The sequence below is a fragment of the Zosterops lateralis genome (genome assembly GCF_965231275.1).
Source record: "Zosterops lateralis genome assembly, chromosome: 2".
Lineage (NCBI taxonomy): Eukaryota > Metazoa > Chordata > Aves > Passeriformes > Zosteropidae > Zosterops > Zosterops lateralis.
This window is the reverse complement of record NC_139763.1, coordinates 76,754,927-76,781,012: the sequence shown is the minus strand read 5'-3', so window position 1 is coordinate 76,781,012 and position 26,086 is coordinate 76,754,927. Positions and strand designations below refer to the sequence as shown.

Below are 26,086 nucleotides of genomic sequence, written 5' to 3'. Positions count from 1 at the left end.
TACTCCTAGAAAGAAAATCAAGGCACAAACTCTTTGCTTTCTTTAAGTCATTGCCACAGCTGGGTGAGCTGGAACAATAACATCATTGTATTCAAATGCATTTGTGGTCCATTTGTATCTTTTCCTGTTTCTGTGGGGTACTGGGACAGCTGTGAGATAGCACAATCTCTCCTTTAATCAGCCTTGTTCCAAGGGAGACCCGGGAACTGCAAGGTCAGATGCTGGCCTGTGAAACTGCTGAATGAACCTGGCAGCAGCAGCTCTGTTTGCACAGAAAGCTGGTACACAAACAGCTGGGCAGTCTACAGGGAAGAGAGACAAAATGCAGGCGCTCTGCTCCAGCCAGAACCAAGATTGAGTGTGCTTTCTAAACAAGCTCTATAATAGATCTCTCAGATGTTGAGAACCAGATGTTTAAGGATCTTCCTATTCCAAATGGAGGTTGGACCGTGTTAGGCACCCACCTTCCCTGTGGAACATTTAGGAGAACTCAAATGATCCAATACGCCAACAGGTAAACCAAGAATTGGAAAGCATCTTGGAATGACCAGCAAGGAGTTCTAGGGACACACATTTGTTAAAATACTGACTTTCAGGGATTTCATTGCCTTGCTTTACTTAAATCCATAGCTCAGAGGCTTCCCTTCAGCCCAGCTGTCTTTGCAACTTATTATTTGTTTTAGAAGAGAGAAAGTGGTTGAGGTTGTTGTGATAGGGGATATTGCACAGGATCTAACAATACTGATTGCCCATCCCTGCTGATTTTGAGTCATTTCAGTGTTACAGTGGGTTCAGGTCTCCAGCCCTGTGAGTTGTGGAGGGCCCAGGGACAAGTGAGGAGTCGTGCTCTTGTGGCTGCACTTGTGTGCCATTGATAAAAATGAAATTTGGAGAATTGAAACCCCTGATTGTTATGTAATAAGTGTATTAATATCTTGAATGTTTATTTTGTAATGTAACAACAAGAAGCCACCTTGGTAAGCAAAGGGAGAGAGCTCTTTAAAAACCGCAGCCCCCCCGATGCCGAGGTGAATGCCGAGAGCCGGGACAGAGGCCTTCGAAGGGAGGTGAGGCGCGGGCCTCGCCCTCGGTCCCCCCCCGTGCGGGCGGCTGTCTGCGAGCTCCCCGCCGCTGTGGGGTCTGGCTCCCGGCACCCCCACAGCCCCCACCCGCAGCGGCCGCGCTCCCGGCCCCCACCCCCACCCCCGACGCCGGGCGCTCCCGCCGGACCGCCGCCGGGGCCAAGAGAGGGAAAGCCGGCTGCTCCTCCGTGCCCACTGCGGGCAGCCAGGCGCTGCCGAGAAAGCCGAAAAGTGAGGGGGGCCGCCCGGCCCCGGCCCTCGCCCGCCGCCGCCGCGGGCTCCTGGCTCCCGGCACCACCGCGGTCCCCGCTGAGCAGCCAGCCACCGCTGCAGACCGACGGGCCAGCTGGCCCCATCCTCGGCCCGAGCCCAGCGCGGAAAATCCCAAAGCCCGCAAAATCACCATGTGGCGTTGCCGCCGGGCGGCCAGCCGCCACTGCTGGACGGCGCGTCCACGGGCTCCCGTGCCCCGTCCCCGGGCCACCAGACCGCCGCCCCGCTCCAAAAAAAACCCCATGCCCGCCATGTTCCATCCCCACCTCACAGCCCCGGCGCTGCCCACCATCAAGATCTCCAAGATGCCATGGCTGTTGCAAAACTGCCATGAGATCATTAAAGCCTGCAGCCCCTGCGCCCTGGAGCGACCCTGTACATGCAAATTAGAAATCCCAGGTGCATCTCGGGACCCTTTTAACACCAAAAACCCCTTATAAAAATAAACCTAAGTAAAATTAAAACACACAAAAACCAATACTAGGCCGTGTAAACCCTAGAGTATCAGGGGAACTGATTTTTCCAGTTTTTGTGACTCGCTGTGACTTAAAAGTGCCAAGCCAGAAGTGAGACCCCGAGGCAAACAAAGGGAATTCAGAACTCCGGGAACACTCCCAGCGAGGGAAGAGTTCTCCAGCCCTGCTGAACTTCCTGCTGCAGAGCTGACAAGGACCCTCCTCCTCCATGGCGCATCGGGCTGCCACACCCCTCGAGCAACCATTGTAAGAGCTGATTAATAAAGGCATTTTAAGGAGAAAAATATTATCTCCGCCCATTTTTAACACCATCAGCTGAGAGGGTGAGCCAGCCCTGGCACCTGGGCCACCATCCTGAGCATGGTAGCCTGCTGCACAGCTCATGTACACAGCCAGGATGCAGAGGACCTGTTGTAAATTCCCTCCTCACTCTGAAGTGTTAAATGAGTACAACCAACATCTCTGGGTTATAGATAACTTGCAATAATGCCACGATTTCCCAATCTTCCTATCGATGCTTCAACTATCAAGCAGCCAAGGATTACAGAGTGCTGAGGCTGAATAAATAAATGCCATGTCTGGTATGGTACAGTGGCAAGTAGGTGGGAGATGGGTTTTCTTTTACCAAACTACCTTAACATGCAAAGTACTAGTCAGAGTCCTTCTCACTTTCTTTAGGCAGATGATTAGTTGTCTTTGGCTGCATTATTTTGGATTTGAATATTTTAATGTCTTATAAAGAGCTGAGAAATCTACTGCCAGACCTGACTGAGCAGTTCACTTGACCCTCAGAACTTTGTGAGTGGGACAAAGGAGAAGTACATGGCACAGATTAGCAAGAACTACAATTTGTACTTTGAACCTCTGAAGAGGATTTTTTTTCCTCCTTTATTCAAAGCTGAGAGGACCTGAGGCGTCAGCTCAAATGCTTCTATTTTAAGCAGGCTGTGTGTGATAAGCAAGCAGCAAACGTGCTGTTAAATGTGGAATTTGCAGAAAGGGTGTGTGTAGTATGCCCTGGAGCTGCTGCCAGGAGAGATTTCCTGGCTACAGCAGTGCGGTCAGGTATCCCAAAGGATACTCAGCAGTCACCTAAGTGTTACCCTTTTATAGGATGTATTTTGGGAGCTTTGCCACTCCTTGTCTCCCGCATCCACTTGAAGATCCCCTCTTGGAAAGGAGCCATCTGTGCCTGCTTTCCACCAGCTTGGTGAGGGGGGACAGGGGCCGGCACGGGGGTCCTGCTGCCAGAGCTCCCTGGGCTTCACTTCCCCCTGGCTGATGTCAGCCAAAGGTGAGTGCCCTGTAGAGAGACAGCTTGTGCATTTGTGGAGTGGCACAAAGGGCTCTCCGGGCTGTAGTGTAATCCAAAGAACAGATCCATAGCAGATAGGCCACAGGGCACAGAGCTTTAGGCAGAAGTGTGCCAGTAAAGCACAGAGAATATAGGTGGGAGGGTGAGAGCAGTTTTACTTAATTCAACTATCTTATCTGGTGCCAGGGGAAAGCAGTTCTTATGTAGCTACAGATGCTACATGTCTTCATATATCTTCTGTGAACAGCATTAAAAACTGTCCAAGGCCAGCCACCCACAACAATAACTGTCCAAAACCCCACAGAACAGTCGAGGTGTAAGAAGCACTTTGAAACACTGCATTAAGCAGTGGGTTTTTCCTGTGATTTAAGGAACACACTAATTTACTTACCAGGGTTCTGATTTCAAGGGAGAAACAAAACTGGCAGAAAACACTGAGAAGTGTCTGAGCAATATCTGAGCTGTTTTGGAGGCAACTGAAATTCTGAATTTAAAAATATAGATCGTGTTTGTTTTCTATTGTGGTCATATTTATTACTGATATTATGTTTGTATTTGCAAATCTAATGTTTTCTGGGGAGACTTTCCAGACTCTGGGATCACATGCAGTATAAAAGAATGCCTGATTTGCTGAAGAGCTGTGTGAGAGCTTCCTGAGATACTTGTTAATAAGAAGAACAGCACAGATGATGTTGGGACATTGCTCAGGGCTCCTGCTCCAAGGTGGGACTATTGCCTGCCAGGACACCCATCCATACAGTCTCAAAAATTAACTTTTTTTTCCCTTATTTGTCCACCCGGTGGTGCTAAAACACCACCAGCCCCTCCTTGCATTTCCTCACCGGCCTGTGTCAGGCAGTGTCTGTGCTCTGTGCAATGTTCAAGTCACCACTTTAAAAACCTACCTCTGCATATCCGAGGGTCAGGAAACTGAATTAGCACCCCGGGTCTCTGCTTTGTACCCTGTTGCTGCGTTTCCAATGGAACAGAGATAAGACTTGTCACACCTAATTATATAGGATGAGATTAGTAAATCCATTATCTTTTTCTCTAAGGTTGATAATATTTTAATTAATTTGGGATTCTGTGTTAATTTTAGAGAAAAAGTGAATGAAACATGGTCACTACTTTTGTTTTCAAAAAGAGTTAACAAAGAAGAACTGACTCTGCTAGGCAAATTTGGAGGGGGAATATTTTCTTTTTCTGTTAACCAACTGATTAAAAAAAAAAAAAAAAAAAAAAAAAAAAGTGAAAACCCCCAAAGTTTAGTCTGTGATATGCAGTTCTCTTCAAGTTCAATTTCTTTTAAACTAATGTGCAGTTGACCTGAATCTCAGCATTCAGCAGAGAGACAGCCCCCTGTGCAGAGTGGCACACTATGAGAAGGATTGGCATTTGAAATGCCATAATTGCTTCCTAGCCCTGATTTTCAGAGTCAGAACTCAAAAAATGGCAAGTGGCTGAGTATGACTGAGGAGGAGGATTCTCTGAAGTTAAAGTCATTAAGGAAAAACCTTTATAGTGTGTGCTGTGACTACAGAAGGTGGGCTTAGATTAGATATTAGGAAGAAATTCTTTTCTGTGAGTGTGGTGAGACACTGAAACAGGTTGCCCAGAAAAGTTGTGGATGACCCATCCCTGGAAGCATTCATACACCCTGGGTTAGTGGTGGTTTGAGCAACCTGCTCTAGTGAAAGGTGACCCTGCACATGGCAGCAGGGCTGAAACTAAATAATCTTTAGATCCCTTCCAGCCTAAGCCTTTCTATAATTCTATTAATTCTTATAATAGAACTCTGTATGGAAAAGTGCAATAGTACCTCTAAAGTCTGGTATGATGAAAAAATTCCAGGTGTCCTCAGCACTTGGCACACAGATGGTTAAATCCTTGCAGACAATGCTGTACTTTGTTCTTCCTCTGCATGTGAATTTTTACCTCATTAACTTCCTGTGACCAGAAGCAGCCTTGGAGGTTCATTGCCTAAGTCACAGCCTATGACCTGCTGATTTACACAGACCTCTTAATCAAATTCTGTGTAAAAAGCCCAAGAACCATCTCCTGCTCCAGGAATGTGGCCACGTGGCAGAGACATGACCTGCCCTGGTCGCCCTTTGAACTGGATACCACACTGATGCATGTGGGTGACACTGAGTCAGGCACTGTCTGTGCTCTGCCCAGGCTGGATCTCTTCCAGTTCACAGGCTGCCCAGGAAACACAGATTTACCTGAATCTTGGCTTCTCCTGTGCTGCAAGTCAACAAGGTCCTGTAAGATCTCTTTCAGGGACAGAGACTGCTGTTCGCAGCTCCCTTTTGGGGCACAGATGAGGGGAAGCACCATGTGGGCTCTGCAGTGGCTGGGTGCAGGAGGTGATGGGGAATGTCAAGGAGGAGGTGAGATAATCTGGCTGTGTTGCATCCCTCTCTTCACAACACCCTTCCACTAAGGTGTGTGGTCTGCAGCATTTAGGATGACTGCAGCTACCCCAAAGAACCTCAGGGATGGACTCTGCCTGCTGAATACACTTCTGTTGGAATAGCAGATGTTCACCATAGAAACACTCCAGCTCTGCAGCAATGATGTGCATTGCTCCTCTGAGTCCTTGGCTCCATGGTCTGGAGAGATCCATATCCAATCCATGAACTCTCACATCCCTTCAGACTCAAAGACAATTCCCACAAATTTTGAGGGTAATGCTGTCAAATATCCTGCCCTCTGGAAAGTTAATTTCCCAGAAACTAATCTGGAACCTCATTGAGGATTCCACTGAAGCCTCTTTGGCAATAAAATGCCACTGTTACGCTGCATGATAGATATACTCTGGAAAACACAGTCCTCAGTGGGAGCAGCCAGATAATTTTGATTATCTTGACTACTTTTTTTGTGAAATTTGGCCCCATGCCACACTTAGTAAGTATGTCAAAAGTTTCTATGTGCCTGAACCCGCCTGTGGACTGCTCAGCTTTCCAAAATTCTGGTGTGTGAAATGCACTGCTGCGCTTTTCTGCAGAACCACCCTCCTGATGAGCTGTTCATCCCTGTGCCCTCTCTTTCCTCTGGTTACTCCAACAGCAGTCACCTCCTGCATTTTATTTTACCTACTGAACATACAGAATGAGGATGAGATGGCCAAACTGCTACTAATGTGAAATGCAGCTGCCATGGCTGGTGAGTACCTGGATTTTCATGTTCAGATGTGGCAGTGGGGGCAGTGGGGACAGTGCCTTTTCTGCAGGGAGGATTAGCCCAACCCAAGAGAAGGTGCTTGCTGCTCAGAAAAGGCTTTTTGGGACCAGTGCATTGGCTACCCAGCCTAAGCCTCCTGGGCTGGTGTTTTATGAGCTGAGGCCTGCCAAAGGACACCTAGAGATAGTGTCCTCGTAGGAATATGTTATTGCCATAGCTCATTATATGTAATTGCACCAGTAAAACAATTACCCTTACCTGATTAACTTCTAAAAAAAACCACTCCAAAACAGTGGTTTAAAAAAGAAACCAAAAAAACTTACTCTTGTTCTGATCTCCTGCCCAACAGGAAGAATTTTAGTTTTGTTTTTCTGCAGTTTTTAGTCAAATTCTCTCCCTGATGGAACAAAAGTGAAAAATGGACAGAAACAAAAAGGAAAAAGTATCTTAAGAGCTGCTGTGTTTACTCATAATTTCCTGCTATTGAATTTCTTGTATTTTCTGTGGTTCCTAGAAATGGCAGCAGACCACGGGTCTGGTTCATGGGAACAACTGTTGGGTTCCTGCCTTTGCTACATAAACCATACACTAAAAAACATGTATATTTGGAGCAACCATTGACTCGTTTATCATTTTCTTTTGTCCTCTTGTAGAGAGCAGTTTCCTCAGGAAAAAAGAGAACCCTGGAAAAATGTCTTGGGAAACCCCATTCTTAGTGCCATAGACAGAAGGCTGATTGACATGCTCTCTATGCTAATTGTTACCAGAAAGTTCTCAGTTCTCTGTGTTATCATTGATTATGTGTTATGTTGATTTTTGGTGCAAGAATTGTGATATTCTTAATCGCTGTTCCCCATTGGACCCGTCCCTCAGACCTCACCTTAACTCCCCTCCCACACCGGGGTGTATAAGTACCCTGTCTGCCCCTGGACTCTGCCTTTGGCCTCATGCCTTTGGCCCCATGCCTTTGGCCCCTTGTTACTGCCTTGATCCAGCTCAGTCCAATACAGTGGATGCCTTGTTGTTTGTTATTTTTGTATTATTAAAAGTACTTTTCGGACAACTGGATCGAAGTTGTCTCTCTCCATTCAAGTCGCCGAGGGGCTGAGTCCCAAGGAAACTCAAAGGGGTCTGATAGTCTGGGCCAGACCCCACAAAGTTTCATCCTCTGATTTTAGTTACGTTTGCATCCTAATGATGTTAAAAAAATGCAAGACTTTGGAACAACCTCCCTAGTGCCTTAACACTCACCTCCTTAGCAATCAGCAGAAAGGAAAATGCACTTTGGGGTGATGCATGTAATCCATTTTAAATGCCTATTTTAGGATTTAATAAAAAAACACATCCTAAAGGCGTGTTCATCTTTTCATTCGACCATAAAGACTGACCAGCTCAGATATAAATATCTGTTCTATAGCCCTTACGCATCTTACTAGATGATTCTCTCTTGGCAATTGCATCATTGTAACCTTTGTCCCTCGCTTTCCTGACATTCAGATTCTGCACCCTTTTTTGGTGTTTCCCAAGAGTTTTGTTGGTCAGCAGCTCTTTTTGTTTTCAGAGCTGCTGTGGCATGCCTGGCTTCTCTAGCTCACTGCAGTGCCTGCCATAGTGTTATGTTACAGAAGACAAACACACATCACTTTGCAGAGACTTGTTTTTTGTTCAACTATTTATTGAACTGAAGAAATTGGTTCACAATGATTTTTTTTTTTTTTTTTTTTTTTTTTTCCTTATTTTTGTCTATGAAAAAGCCATAGTCTTTCTCTCTGAGGCTGGGCAAGTACAGTGTAATGCGGGAGGCCTGACAACCTGCAAAACAATGCAGCTGACAACTTGTCAGCTGAAGAGTACTTGTGTGTAATAACTAAAGGGACAAAACAACGTTTGACAAACAGGATATTGTATAAATGCGCTCATTTTCTGTGTGCAGGAGATTAGCATTGGGTAGAGAGGAGTTGACTGGAGGGGGAAAGAGATTTGAAAGGACAGAAACAAAAGAACAGTGCTCACAGTCACAAAGTATATGTATCCCAGCCCAAGTCTTGGCCCACAGGTCTACATGTCTGGATGCAGGATTGAGCAGCTTCGTATGTATAAGCAATGTTTCACTTTAAAACACATAGGTTCTTTAATTACTCCACAGGAGGCAGCAGAAGGAAAATCACTGTGGTAACACTGAAGTATGCTGCATCTTTTATGGCAATTGCCGCGTACTGAGAAATGCAGCCTCAGAAGCTGTAACCTCATGAACTGCCTAGGCATGAATACCACTATTGTTTCCAAGTAAGAAAAACAGAATCACAAAACCCAGAAACTCCTACAGTCATGGGCCAATGCCAAACTTTTGTATATACTTTCAAAGGAAGATAACCTGCTTAATTTTGGAAATGTTCTCACAGTAGCTTATTTTGTGCTTATAACTGTGTGGCCAAGTGAAAGAGACAGTGTTCTGGAGACCTACAGTATGCTTTTGACAAAGTTCAGACACCAACCATGTTCCTAGATAGATATACATTCAAAACTATTCGGAAGAGCTTTGAGACAGGATAAAAGGTACTTTTCTTTAAAATCAAACTAAGTCATAAGGAAGTGGCAAGAGGCCAGGATCAGGCCTCAAGACAGTGGTACTTTATTCAGACCCTTGCATTTGTACTTCTCAATGTGCAGGTGGTGCTAGAAATCATGCTATGTGCCTAAGGTTTCAACACATTTGATATTGAGACTTCTTCTGTGCCAGCCATTAGATGGTAATTTAATCTTCACTAGTCCAGAGCCTGAAGGGAGCACAGCACCTTGTGTCTCAGAACTGGTGGTCTAGTCTGTTTTAAATATGTACTTTATTCTCAGAGCAGGATAAAATCCATCTCAAGTCAACTTACAACATCAGTGTTTTATAGAGTAGAGACTTAAAGCCTCAGAGGCAGGGGCTTAATTTTCCAGATGCTGTACAAGCACATTTTATCAGGTTGTTCTCTTTGTTCCAAACATGTTCTTATTGTCTTGCATGTTAGGAATGGGGTGCTTTGTTTCTTGAATCTTGCACAATGGAAGGATGGGAGAATCTTACCTCCTCGGCCCTTTTCACATTCTTTGATTTCAGTGATCTTTGGCACAGTGCTTTTTCAGTGGAAAAAAGTCTTCAGTGGAAAAAACTCAGCAGAGAAACAAAGGACCCTTTGCTTCTCCAAGGCTACTGTACCCTCTGTCTCAGCAGGGTAATGAACACAGCATCTAACTCCTGTTTCCCAAGCTAGCTGTGCTCACTGCCACTCTGAATTCCTGACTCAAGAATGCTTCAATTTGCATGCTAAGTTCTTTTTCCCCAAAAAATCTTCGTTCATAAGGACTGGAGTGACCTTTTGGATTATCACAATTAGGAACATTGAACTTCAGATAACAGGCCCAGATTATCGCTCTAGAGGCTGAGATGGTTTTCATTACATAAGGAGATTAGCTGAAACCAGGGATGTCTGGTACTGGCTGGTACTGGGATAGATGGATTTTATGTCAGTGCAGCCACTGGTTGATGCTAAATTAAGCCCTGTCAGTATAGTCTTTGTTTTCTGAGTCTGAGGTGCTCCTTCTGAATAAGTACACCAGGAACAGAGAAATTTTTCTAGCTAGTCCACTAAAAAAAAAAAACAAACAAGTGAATGTTCAGCATGACATCTCATGTTATTTTAGCATGATTTTGGCATCTCATTTATATTTATGCAATCTCTTTTTTTTTTTTTGTATAAGAATGTATCTGCCTGTCCACTCCACCCCAATAATTTTTCTATTCTTTGAACAATTTAATAGCAAATCTCTCAAAATTTGACATGTTCCAGCTTTTAGAAACCCAGTCTTCTAACTTGTCACAAATAGCCATTTATATTCACTCAATTGGCATCTGTTTCTCACCCAAATGCCCTCCCTGTTACATGCATCCAGTGAGTACTGGTATATAAGTTAATAATCAATTTGTAGCTACTAGCCAAAAAATACTAGCTTAACCCCTTATCAAGGACACACCACTCTTTTTCTATTTTGCATCACTCTTTTCCTGTTTTCACTATGTTTTTTCTCTAATATATTCTCATGAAAATATTACAATTTAATGTCCAAAATAAACTTCTTTTTTCAGGAGTGCATGCTGCATTACTTTTAATTTATTTATTCCTGTAAGTCCTAAGAAGTGAAAGTGAAAGCATTTTCAGTACAACTATGATTCCTCTTATTTCTCTTACGTTCTTAAGAAGCACAGAATTGTGCAGCAGAATACAAAACTGGAACACTCAGCTTCTCTCAGGCTGCAGTTTTAGTACCATGTGGCACCAGGATTAACCCAAGCAGCCCCCATTCCTGTCATTTAGCCCTGTGTCTGCTACAACTGCTTGTGCCATCATTGGTCACGGAGAGCTGATTTATGGCTTGTTCAGTTTGGACACAGGGGCTTGGGGTTTTTTGGTTTTGCAGTAAATCACAAATCAGTTCCCCATGAGCTGCATTGGGAACTCAGGCAGCCACAGAGATCAGATTTCTGGTTTTGCTTACAGAATTAGGGCCTTATTTTGCATGTTGCAACGCAAGGCTTAAGCTCCTCTTTGTATCGGGTTTGTGGAAGTCAGTGTGTTCCCACGTGCTTATGTGCCATTTGAAACGGTGATGTAGATACTTTGGGAAACTTCATCTTGTATCTGTAGCCTCTGAATGAATTATTTAATTTATGAGGTATTTGGCCTCTTAAACAGAACTCTGTCGAGGCAATCACCCATTTTCTAGGTAAAGTGTGATGGAATCACATTTAGCATGATTTACAAATAATTTGTATCTTCCTGAACCTAGTGACAGTCATGGTAGAAAACCTCCAGTATAATCCTCAGGAAATTAAACAGTGGCACACATGATTCTATTTCAGTTGAAGGAGTACTGACATAAAAACATTCCCCAAGAACATGAATAGCAACAGCTGGTTCAACTAAAGCAAATTAAACACCTTGGAAAGGTTTTAAAATCTGCAGAGAGTTAATGGGGAATAAATGAGGAGAATCAGATCTAGAGAAATTTTCTTACTCTGACAGCAGGAAGTAACTTGGAGTCAAAGCAGACTGCTGTTTAGAAAAACAACTCCTTTGGAAAAAAACAGTAAGGTGGGGCTCTGAATTGAGACAATTTGAAGCAGTGGAATAGAAGCTTTTTTATTTCCCTGATATATAAGTGGTTGTCTTTCCACCTGATTGTGGTTTATTTTAGTCAAGTCATCTCTGCTTTGGCATTCTTCACGTTCCTATCTCCTGCTGAATGTATGTTTGTTATACCACCAGGAGAACAAATGGTCTTCCTAGAAGCAGACAATGAAGCTTAGGAAAGTGAGCAGATTCTTCAGTCTAAAAAGAGAATTGAACTCAACATCTACCAAGATCTTCTTGCAACTCATTCAGATTATTTTTTATCTTCCAAGTAAAGATTAATGAGAACTTCTGACTGATTTAAAAGCCTCAACTTATTCAGTGTGGCTTTGATATGTTCTTGAGACTACTTATGGCTTATGGGAGAATTTATCTGAGCACTAAATGTGAGAAAGTCCACAACTGATTTAGGTAAACCTAAGCTTTTGTACTCGTGATCCTTTACGTAGGAGGATGTGAAAAAGAAAACTTGTGTGTGTGCAAAGGGAATGGAAACTTTGCAGACTGTGAATGTACTGACCTTCAGAAAGGGAGCAGCAAGATTTTTTTTCCTTGAACATTTAGGGTTATCACAATGAGTCATGGATGCCCTTAATATCTAGATATTATATTTGTCCCTAATGATATTTTAATTTCTTTTGCTATATGTCCAAATGGAATTTAAAAAGTTTCAATTAAAAAAGAAAAGAAGTAATCATTATTGCTGGTGTAGATGTAGGTGTCTTTGTCACTGAACTATGGGAAAAACAGAAACTCTACAATATCTTTTCAGTGTTGGAGAAACAAGGCATTACTTTATTCTGGCCAGGATGTGCAACAGAAATTATTTCATCAATGCAAGCCCAGGTTGTGCAGTGAAAATTGTTCACATGGTTCTTTTCCAGACTTTTCACATATTGATATATAAAAACCACAAAGAAATTAAGATTCATTAATTATTATTTTGTATTATTAATGACACAACTCTTAGTATTTGATCTCCTATTGGTTATTGATCCCTTTGCCTTTGATGCTAACCTGGTCCTCATTCTTTTGTTCTCTTATCGATCTCTTCTCAGACCAGCTATCTCTGGCTACACCACAGGATAATGTTCCTTAATGTTCTCTTACCTCCTGTGCATCTTCTGGCTACTCCCAATCCCTGGATGTTAAGCTCATCAGACCTGCCCCGGGTGAAGAGAGGTTTTGAAGAGAATCTTCAATTCTCTTTTCCCTGGGCAAAGGAAAACAAACCTGTGACTAAAATAAAATTATATATATATATATATATATATATATATATATATATATTTAAAAAAAAAAAGACTAAAAAATTTAAAATTTGCTGTGTTTAGTCAAAACTAAGTGGGCAGTTGGACCCACATAGATTCTCAAGATTCTCATAACACAGTTTATCTGATCTCATGTTTACAGGATGTCAGAACTACCCTACTACTGGGACTTGGCTTCATTTGTTAATTGAATAGATAATGCAACTTTATCTCCAGCTGGTATTTTTTGCCTCAAGTTGGCTTTTCCAAAGCTTTCCTTAATATATATATATATATATTATTTCTCTCATCATTATCTTCCCCTTGTGTCCTGAAGTAGTTGAAGAATTCCTTCTAATGTTTTTTGTGGAACCCTAATCACCATGTTAGGTCAGTTTACAAGATGAAACCTACTCCTTACTGCTGGAATGGGGGTTGATGCTTGCAGTGGAACCAACACTACAGAGTTCAGAATAAGCAGGTCATGTTCCATGGAGGCATTTGATACCTTTGGAAAGCAGAAAAATGTGGGCACTACCCAGTGCTAACTGGTTTTCTTTTTTAATACAGGTTTTACAGGGGGGGCTAGATTTGTGGCGGAGTGGATATAGGAGTCGGTAGCAATGGAAAGGCAAATAACAATGTGTGTTTTCTCCATCTGTCCTCTTCATGCATGCTTAGGAGTGTGTTACAGAGGCACCATTAAAGCCAGATGCTTTAATGTTGTGGAAGATGGTAAATGCATCAGAGAAAGAAGACACTATGGGGAGAATTCAGCAGGACTTTTAGAGAAGACTTCTGGACTCACATCAGGTACTTCAAGGGCTGGCTGTGCTACTTGGTGTGATAATGCACTCATGCTGTCAGGTCACTACCTCCCACCTCCAGAAATTTGGTCTCTCACCTTTACTATTTCAGTCAACACTACCATGAGGTTTATTTTCATAAACCCTGCTAATGTGGCAGCAGCACTTTTATTAGCAGTTTGACCTCTGTGGTTTCCTTTGGTTGATGACAGCTTTACCTGAATACTGCCTTCCTCACCCCTCTCTAGAGCTGAGTCTGCAAAGCAGAGGGCCTTATTTCACCCACCCACTCACTGGTTTTTAGGCCAAGACGGTGATCATGGAAGGTTGCTGCAGTTGGTGAAAGGGCTGGAATAAGGAATAGTCGCAGTGATACGTCACAGCCTGAGAACCAAAGCCAAAGCATGCATTTAGCTTGGTAGGGCTTAAGCACCACTGCTGTCCTCTTACTCTGCCTCTGGAGAGCTACCCTGACCCCAGGCTGAAGCCAGACACAGAATGCTAATGCTAATGCACTGTTCCTCGGGGGTTTCAGTCCTAAGAAGAACCCTTTAGTTACATTCTTACTTCATGTCCTTTGGGTAAAGGACAATCCATCGTTACAGCTAAGTGGGGAAAGTTCCCTCTTACCTCTTTCTCTGAAAAGGGAAGAGATTGCTGGGAATAGGGGGCTGCGACTGTATTGAATGAGGCAAAGCCAGCAGAAAGTGCCTGACGGCTGGGGCAGCTACACCTCTTTTTCTCCTGTCACAAACATTTTAGCCTGCTTTTTATTTTCTCCCCCTCCCTTCCTCCATTGCGACATGAGGCTGCCAAGCACAGAGAGAGAACCTGAAACTGCTCGCCTGAAGGCCTGGGAGGGGCGGAAATAGCAGTTTATATTGCCAGATTAGCAGGAGGCCGAGGGTACAGGGGGCAAGGGCAGAGAGTGCCTGGGTGTGCAGTGGCAGAAGGGAGGGAGGGAGCAGAGTTAAGGAGGAACTAGTTTTGAGAAAATGTACTGGTTTTCGAGAGAATGTACAGTAAAACGTCAAAAATCTGTTATAATAGATCAGTAACTTCATCTGGGGAGTCCTGCTTGAAGTTCCTGAACTGGAGATAACCACTCAATATAAATCTCTAAGCACCTGCAATTAAAGCCGCACACAAATACAGAGCTCAGTCCCTTGTGTGACACTGAACAGTTCCTTATGTCAAACAAAGCCACACCTCAGCACTCTTCATATCAGGTATTTGACGAGCTGGCTTCATTTTTGAACCTTCTCTTCCCCGTGTCAGCAGCTTCCTTAAAGCAAAGTATCACGGATCTGACAAACATTTTAAACTTTAAAAGGAAGCTTTTAGCTTTCTTTTTTCTCTGCAGCTGCTGCAAAGCAAATGTTTGTCCACCATTATATGATGTTAAGTAGTGTTACAGAAGAAGCTGCCACGGCAGTTCAAATTTAACACTAGTGTTATATATGATGTCATCGCATATGGCAGGAAATTTGAAAGAATTTTAGAAAATATATGAATGAGTCTCTTGCGAACTCATTTTACTGGAACTCTGATACAGAAAATTACCCACTAGTGTCATAATGCTGTTACACTTCCTTATTTTTACTCTTCAGTTCTCAGTTGTGTAAACACCCTACCACCGGCCTGTCATCACAAAACGGGGCTTTTAAAAATCTCTTATCTGCTGTTTGCTCACAGGAAATGCCAGACCATGACCGTGCTGGGACATTTTGAACATTTGGTAAGCGTTCTGTGGAAGTTTTTCAGATTCTGATATGCGGAGATACCGCCTTAAACCCCTCCAGTGGAAATTTATGGTCTTATTTTGTCTTCCTCTTGTTCTTCCCCAGCGCTTTCAAGTGACCAAAGCCTTTCACCGGTCATGTTTCCCCTCTCGCAGGCAGCACAGCGGCCTATATTATTTCCTATATTAGGCAATGCGGCCTAGCGAGCGCTGGTTTAGGCCGGTGTCAGGGAGAAAGGGGGAAACCGCGGGGTTTGGGCGTGTCCTGTGATCGGTGCCGGTACCGCCGGGCCCCGGTACCAGATCGGGCTCCACAGGCCCCGGGCCGCTCCCCTTCCCGGCTGCTCGCCAGCCCCCCGCCCCCACCCCTGGAAATCCCCAGCCGGGAAGAACAGTCGGGTTTCCCCCGCCCGAGGAACACAAGCACAGGAAAGTACCCAAGGTCCCCGCTGAGGGCAGGGCCGCCTCCCCCGCGGCCCGAGGGGCGGAGCGTCCGCCGGGGAGCCCCTCCCGCTCCCGGGGGAAGGCGGGGCCGCCCCAGCGCTGGCCGGGGCCGCGGCCGGGCCCAGCCGGGCTTTCCGGGGCGGGGCGGGGCCGGCGGGGCCGCTCTCCCCCGCTCCTCCCGGCTCCGCATATAGGCCGGGCCTTGCTGGGGCCGCCGTGGGGGCCCGCTCCGAGGCTGTGAGTACGGGGGTGCTGCGGGGAGGGCCGGGTGGGGGCCCTGCCGGAGGGCGCGGCCCTTAGAGGGCGGGGGGCGGCTGCTGCCTGCTGGCTGTGCCCGGCACCGGCGGGGGCTGAGGGGGCTGTGCCTGGGCTGTGGCCACCGGCGCTGGGGCCCGCGGGAGGAGGGGAGGCGGGGAGCGGGGCCCAGCGGAGCCGCTGCCGGGGCTGGGGCCACGCTGGGGCTGGGGCTCTGCTGCCTCAGCACAGGGGGCTCTTTGTGCCCTGCTGTCTGTCCGTGCCCTGCTGTTTGTCTGTGCCCTGCTGCCTGTGCCCTGCTGTGTCATCGTGACCGAGTCTTTCCTGGAAAAAAGTTTTTGGAAACCGATCCTCCAGACCAGACTGATAAATGTATAATTTTATGCTTATTCGCGGCTATATATAAAAAACCCCTTTGGACTATGTGTTTGGCCTTAGCTAAATTTTTGGGGAAGTTCAGTTTTGCCGATTTCCTTGCTTCATATATAATTGTATTTACCTGAACAAGAAAATCTAGTACTCTTTAAGCCAGTGTTATAAAACTGTGTCTTCACTGTTTCGGAATCCGCAAGGTTAAACCGATTTAAATGGATGCAACTTCTTTGGTACAGGATCTTACCTTTAGTTATACAGCTTGTGATTAAGTAGCCAGATTAATCCATTTGCCAAAAATTCCTGCTTGTGGGTTAAAGGGTTTTGCACATGCGTCAGTAACAGGGAAATGAAGTGTGTGAAGTCCACTCCTTATCACAGTATGTGAAGTTGATTCCCTGGAACTTTCTATCTGACATTCAGCAGGGGAGCCTGGGGCTGGTTCAGCCTGGAGCAGAGAAGGCTGTGTGGGCACCTCAGAGCAACCTGCCACTCTCTGGAGGAGGTCTGCCGGGAGGCCAGAGAGGGGCTCTTCATCGGGAACTGTAGGGACAGGACAAGCAGTAACGGGCATGGGCTGAAAGGGAGGAAATTGATGTTAGAAATTAGGAAGGAATTCTTTACTGCGAGGGTGGTGAGACACTGGAATGGCTTGCCCAGAGAGGTTGTGGCCAGGGTGGATGTGGCTCTAAACAGCCTGGTCTGCTGGAAAGTGTCCCTGCCCATGGCAAGATGATCTTTAAGGTTTCTTCCAACCCTTAACATTCTATAATAGCAAAAAAGCTTATGCTGTTTCAGTTTGTTTAGTTGCTGTTTGCATACTCCTCATCTTGTGTATTTTAAAACACTCTTTTTCTTCCTTACAGGTTTTGTTCCGTCACAAAAAAATTGAATAATTGAAACTACAGATACTTAAAATTTCTTCTTGAGGACAGTCAGTACCAATATGGAGGCGTAGGCACCTTAGAAGGGACTTCAGTCTTACCTCTGGGAGGTAGTTCTGTGCAGAAATAAAGAAACTAAGGCGTCAAATACTTTTTTTTTTTTTTTTTAAATCTGAGAGTTCTGTTTGCTTCTGTATGCCATAAACATGGCATACAGAGAAAACTTAATTCAACAGTATAAAGCATCAGAATGTTTCCACACAAGGCAGTTAATTTATGTTAAATTTGATAACTCTGTTCTTGTAACTAAGGCACCAGGCTAAAACTGATGTGCTCTGTTAATTTGGTGCTGACTTGTAGACAAGCCTGGAGCTGTCCCAGGTTTGTGAATAAAGAGAGTTCATCCTTGTCTGGGACAGTGTATAGGATTTGTTTCTCTAATAGCTGAATATTCTATACATGTGAAGTGGAGTATAAACTAACTTGTTTAGTCTTAACAATTTGTTACAACAATATGCAGAACTTGAGAGGTGTTTTGGTTTTGTTTGTTTTTTGAAGTCCAGTAGTAGCAAATATACAAGATCAGTATAGTAACATCAGTTCAGGGTCTCTATTTTTTGTGTGCCCTTTGTAAAACCTCACTAGGAGGCTGAAAAGAAGGATTTATCAAGTTCAAACTAAAATCTTTGTGTGTATAAGCTACATATTTATCAGCTTTCTAGGGTGAAATCTTGTCCTTAAATCACTTAACATATGTTCTGGATAAGAACAATTTTGCTTTAGTTGCCTCCCAATTTAGTTTCTTTATTGACAAAGGATTTTGATAAACCCATTTGAGGTTTTTCCTCTTGATCCCACCTCCACGAGCCTGACAAATTGTTACTGCTCTCCCCTCTCCCAGATATACAGAACAAGTAAAGCATGTGATGCTTGTATGAGTCAATGGAAATTGCTTTTCAACATGCTTTCTTCAGTTGTTAAAATGGGATGGAGAAGCTTTTGCGGTAAAAGCAGTTGATAAACTGAGGAACAAGAACTTCCCAAATGTTTAAAGGCTGTTAAATCATCAGGTCAGTTCTATTCATATGCACATTTGAATTTACACTTTAAAGTATTTATTGCTTTTGTACAGGGGTTGTTCCAAATTGCCTTTAATGCACACAACTACCTCCCAGAGGAAGACTTGTCCCATTTTTCCCAAACCAGTCCATTATGAATATAGTGGAAGATAGCCCTTTCTTAGCCAGCATCATGAGGCAGAGTGCTCTGTGTGATGAGCTGAAGTATGACCTGTCCTGTGAGCTCTACAGAATGTCAACGTTCTCCACTTTCCCCATGAACATGCCAGTGTCGGAGCGGAGCCTTGCCCGGGCTGGGTTTTATTACACGGGTGTGCAAGATAAAGTTAAGTGCTTCAGTTGTGGCTTAACGTTGGATAACTGGCAGCCAGGAGATAATGCTATGGAAAAACATAAGCAGCTGTATCCTAGCTGCAGTTTTGTTCAAAGAATGGTCTCAGTTAACAACCTTGGACTGTCATCTCGTTCCGCCTTTTCACCCTCAGTTACGAACAGTCTCTCACCGTCTCTACATTCCATGGCACTTTCTCCAAGTTTAGAACAGGTTGGATATTTCAGTGGCTCGTTTTCCAGCTTTCCTCAAGACCCTGTAACTACTAGGGCAGCTGAAGACCTTCCATTCTTGAGTTCTAAGCTTCACAATCCTTCTATGAGGACAGAAGATGCGAGGCTACGCACCTTTCACTCGTGGCCACTGACGTTTCTCTCACCCACTGATCTGGCAAAGGCTGGACTTTATTACCTGGGGACAGCAGACAAAGTTGCTTGTTTTACCTGTGGTGGTCAGCTGTGTAATTGGGAACCAAAAGATAATGCTGTGTCAGAGCATCGGAGACACTACCCCAACTGCCCTTTCGCGGAAAACCTTATCCAAGACCAGCAGAGTTTCAATGTTTCAAATGTGAGCATGCAAACTCATGAAGCACGTGTTAAAACATTCATTAATTGGCCAACCAGAATTCCAGTTCAGCCTGAACAGCTTGCAGATGCTGGCTTTTACTATGTAGGTAAGAAACCCAGACTTTTCCAGTTTTATTCATACTGCTGTGTCAACACTTACTTTCAAGTAAGTTGTGTAGATGTTTGCTAGATATTTTGTCTTTTTTTCTTTTTTAAGGTCGCAATGATGATGTGAAGTGTTTTTGCTGTGATGGTGGTTTAAGGTGCTGGGAATCTGGAGATGATCCATGGATTGAGCATGCAAAGTGGTTTCCAAGGTAACTTGCAAAATCTTTATCATAGTTTATTCATATTCCTATATGTTCTAATTTTGGCAGATATGTACTGCACTTAATAGTTTTGCTTAACTTTATTTGATGTACAGATTCACTCTTTCATTTGGATGTATTGCATATATGTCTAAAGGCTCTGAAGTGCGTAGGTGGATGTAATTAAAACATTTCTTCATTAACCATGGCATATAATGCTTTCCCTTTCATTATGAAAAGCTGTGTGCATCCCCAGATCATTAACAGCAAGTGAGACTGCATTGTTAATGAGCATACTTTTCTCATAAGTATGAGTAAGAGAAGCAGTCAGGAAGCTGATCAAGGGGACCAAAGGCTGAGAAATGAAGTAGAAGGAATGTTTAAGTCAATGCTTCTGGTTTTGTGTCTATGCTGAATGCTCTTGAACCAATTTTTTTGCTTGTGCAGTTTAGTTTCTTACATGTGGAAGAGCTTGTGAAGGTTTCAGTGGCTCTTTAGTATGTCTCTACTGGAAAAAGGACAGAAATAACTTTTCAATGTCACCTATAATTAAATGGCAATTTCACACCTAATTGCTAGCTATGCCCGTGGAAATCACCACCTCCATTACAGAAATAGCTGCACTTGATTTCAGGAAAGCTAATAATAATAATACTTCTCATTGTAGATCTCCAGCTGGGTTTTCATAGGCAATTTATCAGCTACTGCTGGACTATGTGATGCCTGTAGGGTTAAATGTCACTGTTGTTTCTTACTGTGTTAAGCTTGTCAGGAAATGTACATAAGAGATAAACCTGTAATGGTGTTATATTTTGTTAAATTCTTTCTTTTGAACGATTTCAGTAGGAGATAAGAATGATGAGATGCAAGATAGAAACAGTTTATCACTGCACTTTGTGGTGATTCTGATAATCTCTCATGATGTGCCATTTTGATTACAAGTGGTAGCAGAATGTAAAGCTGCTGCATTTATATTGATAAGCCTACTGAGAGCTGGGTGTCATGGAAAAGCTTTATCTAAGTGTCACCAGACACTAGGCTGCCCCGAGCTTCCAATTAAGAGCATTCTTTCTCTCTCTGTTCTTTCCTATTCTCTATTTTTTCCTCTCTCTCTATTCAGTGTATTTAACTTACACTGGGTTTAAACTTGTTTGTTCTTTTATGTTTTTTCCTTTGGCAAGTAAAAAGTATGATTTGATACACTTTTGTCAATGTTTCAGGTGTGAGTATCTGCTTCGTGTAAAAGGAAGAGAGTTTGTAAGTCAGATTCAGGCCAGATTCCCACATCTCCTTGAACAGGTAAACTTTTACTGTCCTGTGACTTTGGTTTTCCCTTGTTGAACAGTGCTGTGTTCTTTTTTTGAGTTTGGTCCTTTCTTCTGCCTCATTTCTGTGTATGTTTCTTCTGGGTTTCTAACATCATAAATGCTCTTCATGAGCACATAAAATAAACTAGTGCTGAACCACTGCTAGTCTTGGACTAGCAGAGTTTAACCTCTACAGATTACTTATGGAGAGTCCTATGAAGCAGTGAGCTCCTTTATGTTAGCAGAGGGAAATTCTGATCCTACACTGAATAGTGCAGATCAGTAATTATTATTTCAGAAATCAGTCATAGACAACGTGAATTATTTCTATTTGTAATTCTTAGAGCAAGAGTAACCAGACTTCTCTTTGTGGAAGTGGTCAGCACCAGTTTTGTGTGATTATACACTCACACAAATTTGCAGACTTGTGTAACTGCAGGTGAAATATTTAATGGGTAGAAAGCTTAACAGGATTGGTGACAGTATGTTAGGCACATAGAGGGAAGTGTAATACTTCAATACTAACATAGTTCTCTGTGTTCTACAGCTCTTGTCAACCTCCGATCCACCTGTAGATGAAAACCTTGATCCTCCAAGTATGTATATTAAAGCATGTTTTTAAACTTCCTCAGCATTTTGCAAACTTAATGATTGTGAATATCCAAGTTGGCTTTGTATAGTCAATTCTTAGATTTGTTTCCTAAAAGTGTAATAATTTTGATGTTGTGTTGACAAACTCCAAGGAAACACCTCTAAGAGATTTTTTTTTAAAATTTTCTTTATTTTCATGCTAGCAGCTCATGTCAAACTTTTGGGTGTGCACACTTGATTGCTGGGTTTTTTGTTTCAGGGTTGGGTTAAGCAAAGCAAGCATTGAGCTTGGTGGGACAGTTGCTAGAGGGTGTCATGACTAGGCAGTTGTGCAATTCCATCTCTAGGCACATAACAAGGTAAATGCTCTGAGCTGAGCAGCAGCAGTTAAGAAAGAAGGTAGGACAAGCTGGTACAGTGAAGTCTTTCTAAGCTGGACACTAGTTATGGTGGAAAAAACCACTCACCCTCTGGGAGTTCTTGCTGTCCTAGTCCCTGCTGACTGAGGACAATGAGTCAGAATCCCATGTGTCTGGTGTTTACTAAATTAAATGCAAATTACTGATCAAGTGCTGGAATAAAGCAATTGTTTGTACTATAAACTCTGACTTCCCTCCCCCACCCCTGGCACACCCCCAGGCCATTTTTCAAGGCTGAAGTTAGAAATAACTAAGTATAAAAAAAGCTGGTAGGACACAATGGAATTCTCAGTGGTTTCTCTGGATTAACCTAGGTTTTAGCAAAGGCCTGACATGGATTGATGTTTACCTTGGATCCAATCCATGACTGAGTGACTGGCTTCCATTTTTAAAACTACTTTACAAAAAATACTCTTTAAACAGTTGAAACTTTTTGCTGCTTACTATTCATGTGTGTAGATAATGTCTGACTTCTGGGGCTGTATGAGTGTTTTATTCTTTATATTATACATGAAGATCTCCTTTTTTGATTAGTTATTCGTTTTGGACCTGGAGAGAGCCGTTCAGAAGATGCAATCATGATGAACACGCCTGTGGTTAAAGCTGCCTTGGAGATGGGATTCAGCAGAAGGCTAATAAAGCAAACAGTGCAAAGTAAAATCTTGGCCACTGGAGAAAACTACAAGACTGTTAATGATCTTGTGTCTGATCTGCTCACGGCTGAAGATGAGAAGATTGAAGAAGAGAAAGAAAAGCAGTTGGAAGAAGTGGCATCAGGTAGGCATCAGGCATAAGTAAAAGTGAAATCTGAAGCAGGTAGTAATATGTATGGTTTTTATATTTGTTTTTATGCACTAAGTGATTTAGTTTAATTGTTGTTAGGATCAGCTTCTCTAAAAGCATTGTTGGGATATCTGTGTGGAACCAGCAGTCTGAGAATTGTTTCATTCCCATTTAGGAGAATGGTCCATAGCAGAGGCCAAGGATTCAGAATCATCTCTTCTTTCCAGAGCCTTTTTTTTTTTTTTTTAATTTGTGTGCCTTTATACTGCTGTTAATGAAACACTTGGTACACTCTACTAGTATTTATCCAAATTTGGCTGCTCTTTAAGCTGCTTGAATCAGTAAACCACCATATCCACCTCGTAGAGGGGGCCATAAACTTCTACAAATTCAGATTCTGTAAGTTTTGAAGCCTGTAGAGATCCTTTTGATTTTGAGTCTATGAAGCATAATGAAACTTCTCAATTATAAATGGAATAAAGGATGCTTCTTTCCTAGTTGCATTTCTGTCAAAAAATTATAGATGGATTCAGCATTTAATCCTACTGGAAATTTTTTGGTTCTTGTTTGTGGTAGAGTATTAAAATAGTCTCCAGAATCTGGTTGTGCTGTACTTCTGGTTTTCTTGTATGTAATTGTGTTGGACACCTCTTAGAAGAGGTTTCTTTTATCTACAGCCTAGCACTGACAAAAGTTAACCTCTGGCATGTCAATGAGCTAGTGTTGGTGTTGGTTTTTTGTTTGCAGTCATACAGAGAGTGTAAGTCTTGCTAATATGGAGTTAACACAAGATCCTCTCATCAGAGAAGATCATTTTAACCTATAGATGGGAGCAGGAAGTTGCCTTGGTGAACAGGCTTTGGCTCAGAAGCTGCTTTTATGTGGTTTCCTTAAGTCTGTTCATTACGTGTAGACCACTAAAGCTTGCTGAGGGTTTTATTAATGATGTCTAATAAGAAAACATTGCAAGTAGTTTACAGAATGTATCAGTTATTGTTAAACAGAAGTGCAACTTGGAGTAATGTATTCCTAACTCTCTTGTCTAATTCCCCCTTACATTCCAGATGATTTGTACTTGATCCAGAAGAATCGAATGGCTTTATTCCAACGTTTGACATGTGTACTCCCAATCCTTGGGAGTTTACTATCAGCTAAAGTGATAACAGAACTTGAGCATGATGTTATTAAACAGAAGACTCAGATACCATTGCAGGCAAGGGAACTGATAGATACAATTTTAGTGAAAGGAAATGAAGCAGCCAGTATCTTCAGGAACTGTCTACGAGATTGTGATCCTGTGCTCTACAATGATTTATTTGGTATGTCTCTTTGGTTTCCTTTAGTTTTTAAAGGATATCCTTTTATAGAAGTCTAAGCAGTGCTCTCACAGCAGTCTAAAGAAGAAGAAACAAACAGATACTGTTTGAACATAGATTAGTTAAATGATAAGGCTTTTTTTTCTTTTATTCTAGTGGAGAAGACCATCAAGTATGTTCCCACAGAAGATGTTTCAGGTACCTTGAATTCTACCTTCTTATCTTAAATACTATTGTAGAACAAACAGCTAACATAAAAATTTCTTTGGTTAAGAAATAGGTTTGGTGCTTTACCCTCTCTGATTCTGCTTTAGTAATACAGACTGAGAAAGTTAACCAAAAGTTAAGTGCATGTGCATATTTGCAAGTAAGTCTTACCAGCTCTAAGCAGTATCTGCACCTTGCTCATGCTTTTGCACATCACAGGATGTAGAGCTTTCTGGAGCTCAAGAATTTAAGCAGCACATGCTGGACTTGATCCTGATACAAGCATTCAGGCATTTGGCAAAGACTAGAGAAGGAATAGTTGGTTAGCATTTCAGAACAGTTATCATCTCTGCTTTTCCAGAGTGGGTTATAGGTGTCCTGAGATCTAGCTTGACCAACAGCTGTGTAGATAAAAACTTCTCAGACATGAGATTGTGTTTGCTCTGGTCTTGCAGTTTAATCTGTTAATAGACTGCAGAAAAGTATACAAGCAGTATAGCTCACTTCCACCAGTCAGACTGTGTTTGTGTTCTGATATCCAACCAAGAAAAGTACAGCATTTGCTAAAATGTAAACACTGGTTGGACTCCAGCCCCTGGGCTGTCCCATCTCACAGAACTGGAAAGTACAGACTAGTTCCTTGCATGCTTCTTTCTGAGCTCTGAAAAATGTTCACTGCCATCTATATTTAGTCAATACAGGTAGGGGAATAAAAGGTGAAAAGGGGCACTCTAAATAAATATATTTTGATATATTCACATATATTCAGGCTGACAAAAAGTTAACTCTTTTTTTCCAGGTTTACCTATGGAAGAACAATTAAGAAGATTGCAAGAGGAAAGAACATGTAAAGTTTGCATGGACAAAGAAGTTTCCATTGTTTTTATTCCATGTGGTCACTTAGTGGTGTGCAAAGAATGTGCACCATCCCTTAGGAAATGCCCTATTTGCAGGGGGACAATCAAGGGTACAGTCCGGACATTTCTTTCGTGAGGAGGGAAATTTGCAGAATGTCTTTGTTCCTGCCATTCTCCAGCTGCTGAAGCTTAAGACAGCAGTATCTTAAGAATGGAAAATTGTGGTACAGAGGAGGATTAATCAACTACCTAAGTTTTGTGATAGAAAAGTGTATCCTCATTATGATGTGTGATTATGTAGAGAAGGCCTTTGGTGCCAAAGATTTTCTGTTCATAAAACTAACTCAATATAAGAGTGAGGTTTCTGTGGTGTTCCTTTCTGAGTAGGGAAAGTAGGTTCACTGGTGTCACTTTTATTCAAAGTTTTTGGTTAAGTTCCTAAAATGGAGCTTGGCATAACCCTTCTCATGAGTTTCCTCCATGTGGAAATGAGGAAATATACTAAGATTGCTGTTATTAATAGTTAATGTTAATTAACTTCAGCTACTTCTGTTATGGCTTTCTTCTTGACTTAAGGAGAAAAAAAGCTAACTGTTGCAGGAACAGCAGAACTTTTAAAGTTTTTTGATTTCTTGATACTTGTGTAATATATATTGCTAATAGTTTTTATGAAGACTGAATTAAAATATTTCTACTTCTCAAACTTGGACTTGGCTACTCTGTTGGCATTATTGACTTTTCTCTGTAGACTTCAGTGATTAGAATGATGTCTTTTCCTGACAACAGTTTGGGGTTGCTTGCCTGCAAAAGTACAATAAAACTTCATTCTATTTGTCTTTCCTTAGTTTTTGAACAGGGAAATGAGCTTCTTTGCTATTTGGTGATTTCCTCTTTATTTAAAAACAAACAACCCCAACAGTTTTTTTGGGTAGTTCCCCAAAACCCCAACAGCATCCAATACTTCCTTCTGAATTGATTTTTCAAATGATGGAAATCCTGGTCCTCAGGACCTTAAAGATGAGACAGAGGGTAGCTATACAATCTGTGCTAGGGATTGTAAA

General features: G+C 42.6%; 1 protein-coding gene across 1 annotated transcript; it reads left to right on the top strand.

Moving 5' to 3' along the window:
* The first annotated feature begins 15,867 nt into the window (after positions 1–15,867).
* Positions 15,868–25,734, top strand: BIRC2 (baculoviral IAP repeat containing 2). The gene is made up of 9 exons (XM_083884653.1): positions 15,868–15,984; positions 17,241–19,344; positions 19,455–19,554; positions 20,766–20,844; positions 21,400–21,448; positions 22,397–22,639; positions 23,710–23,964; positions 24,118–24,159; positions 24,968–25,734. Exons 2-9 carry the CDS (start codon positions 18,471–18,473, stop codon positions 25,159–25,161), a joined length of 1,836 nt encoding a protein of 611 aa, XP_083740779.1. The 5' UTR covers positions 15,868–15,984; positions 17,241–18,470; the 3' UTR covers positions 25,162–25,734.
* Positions 25,735–26,086: the final 352 nt, after the last annotated feature.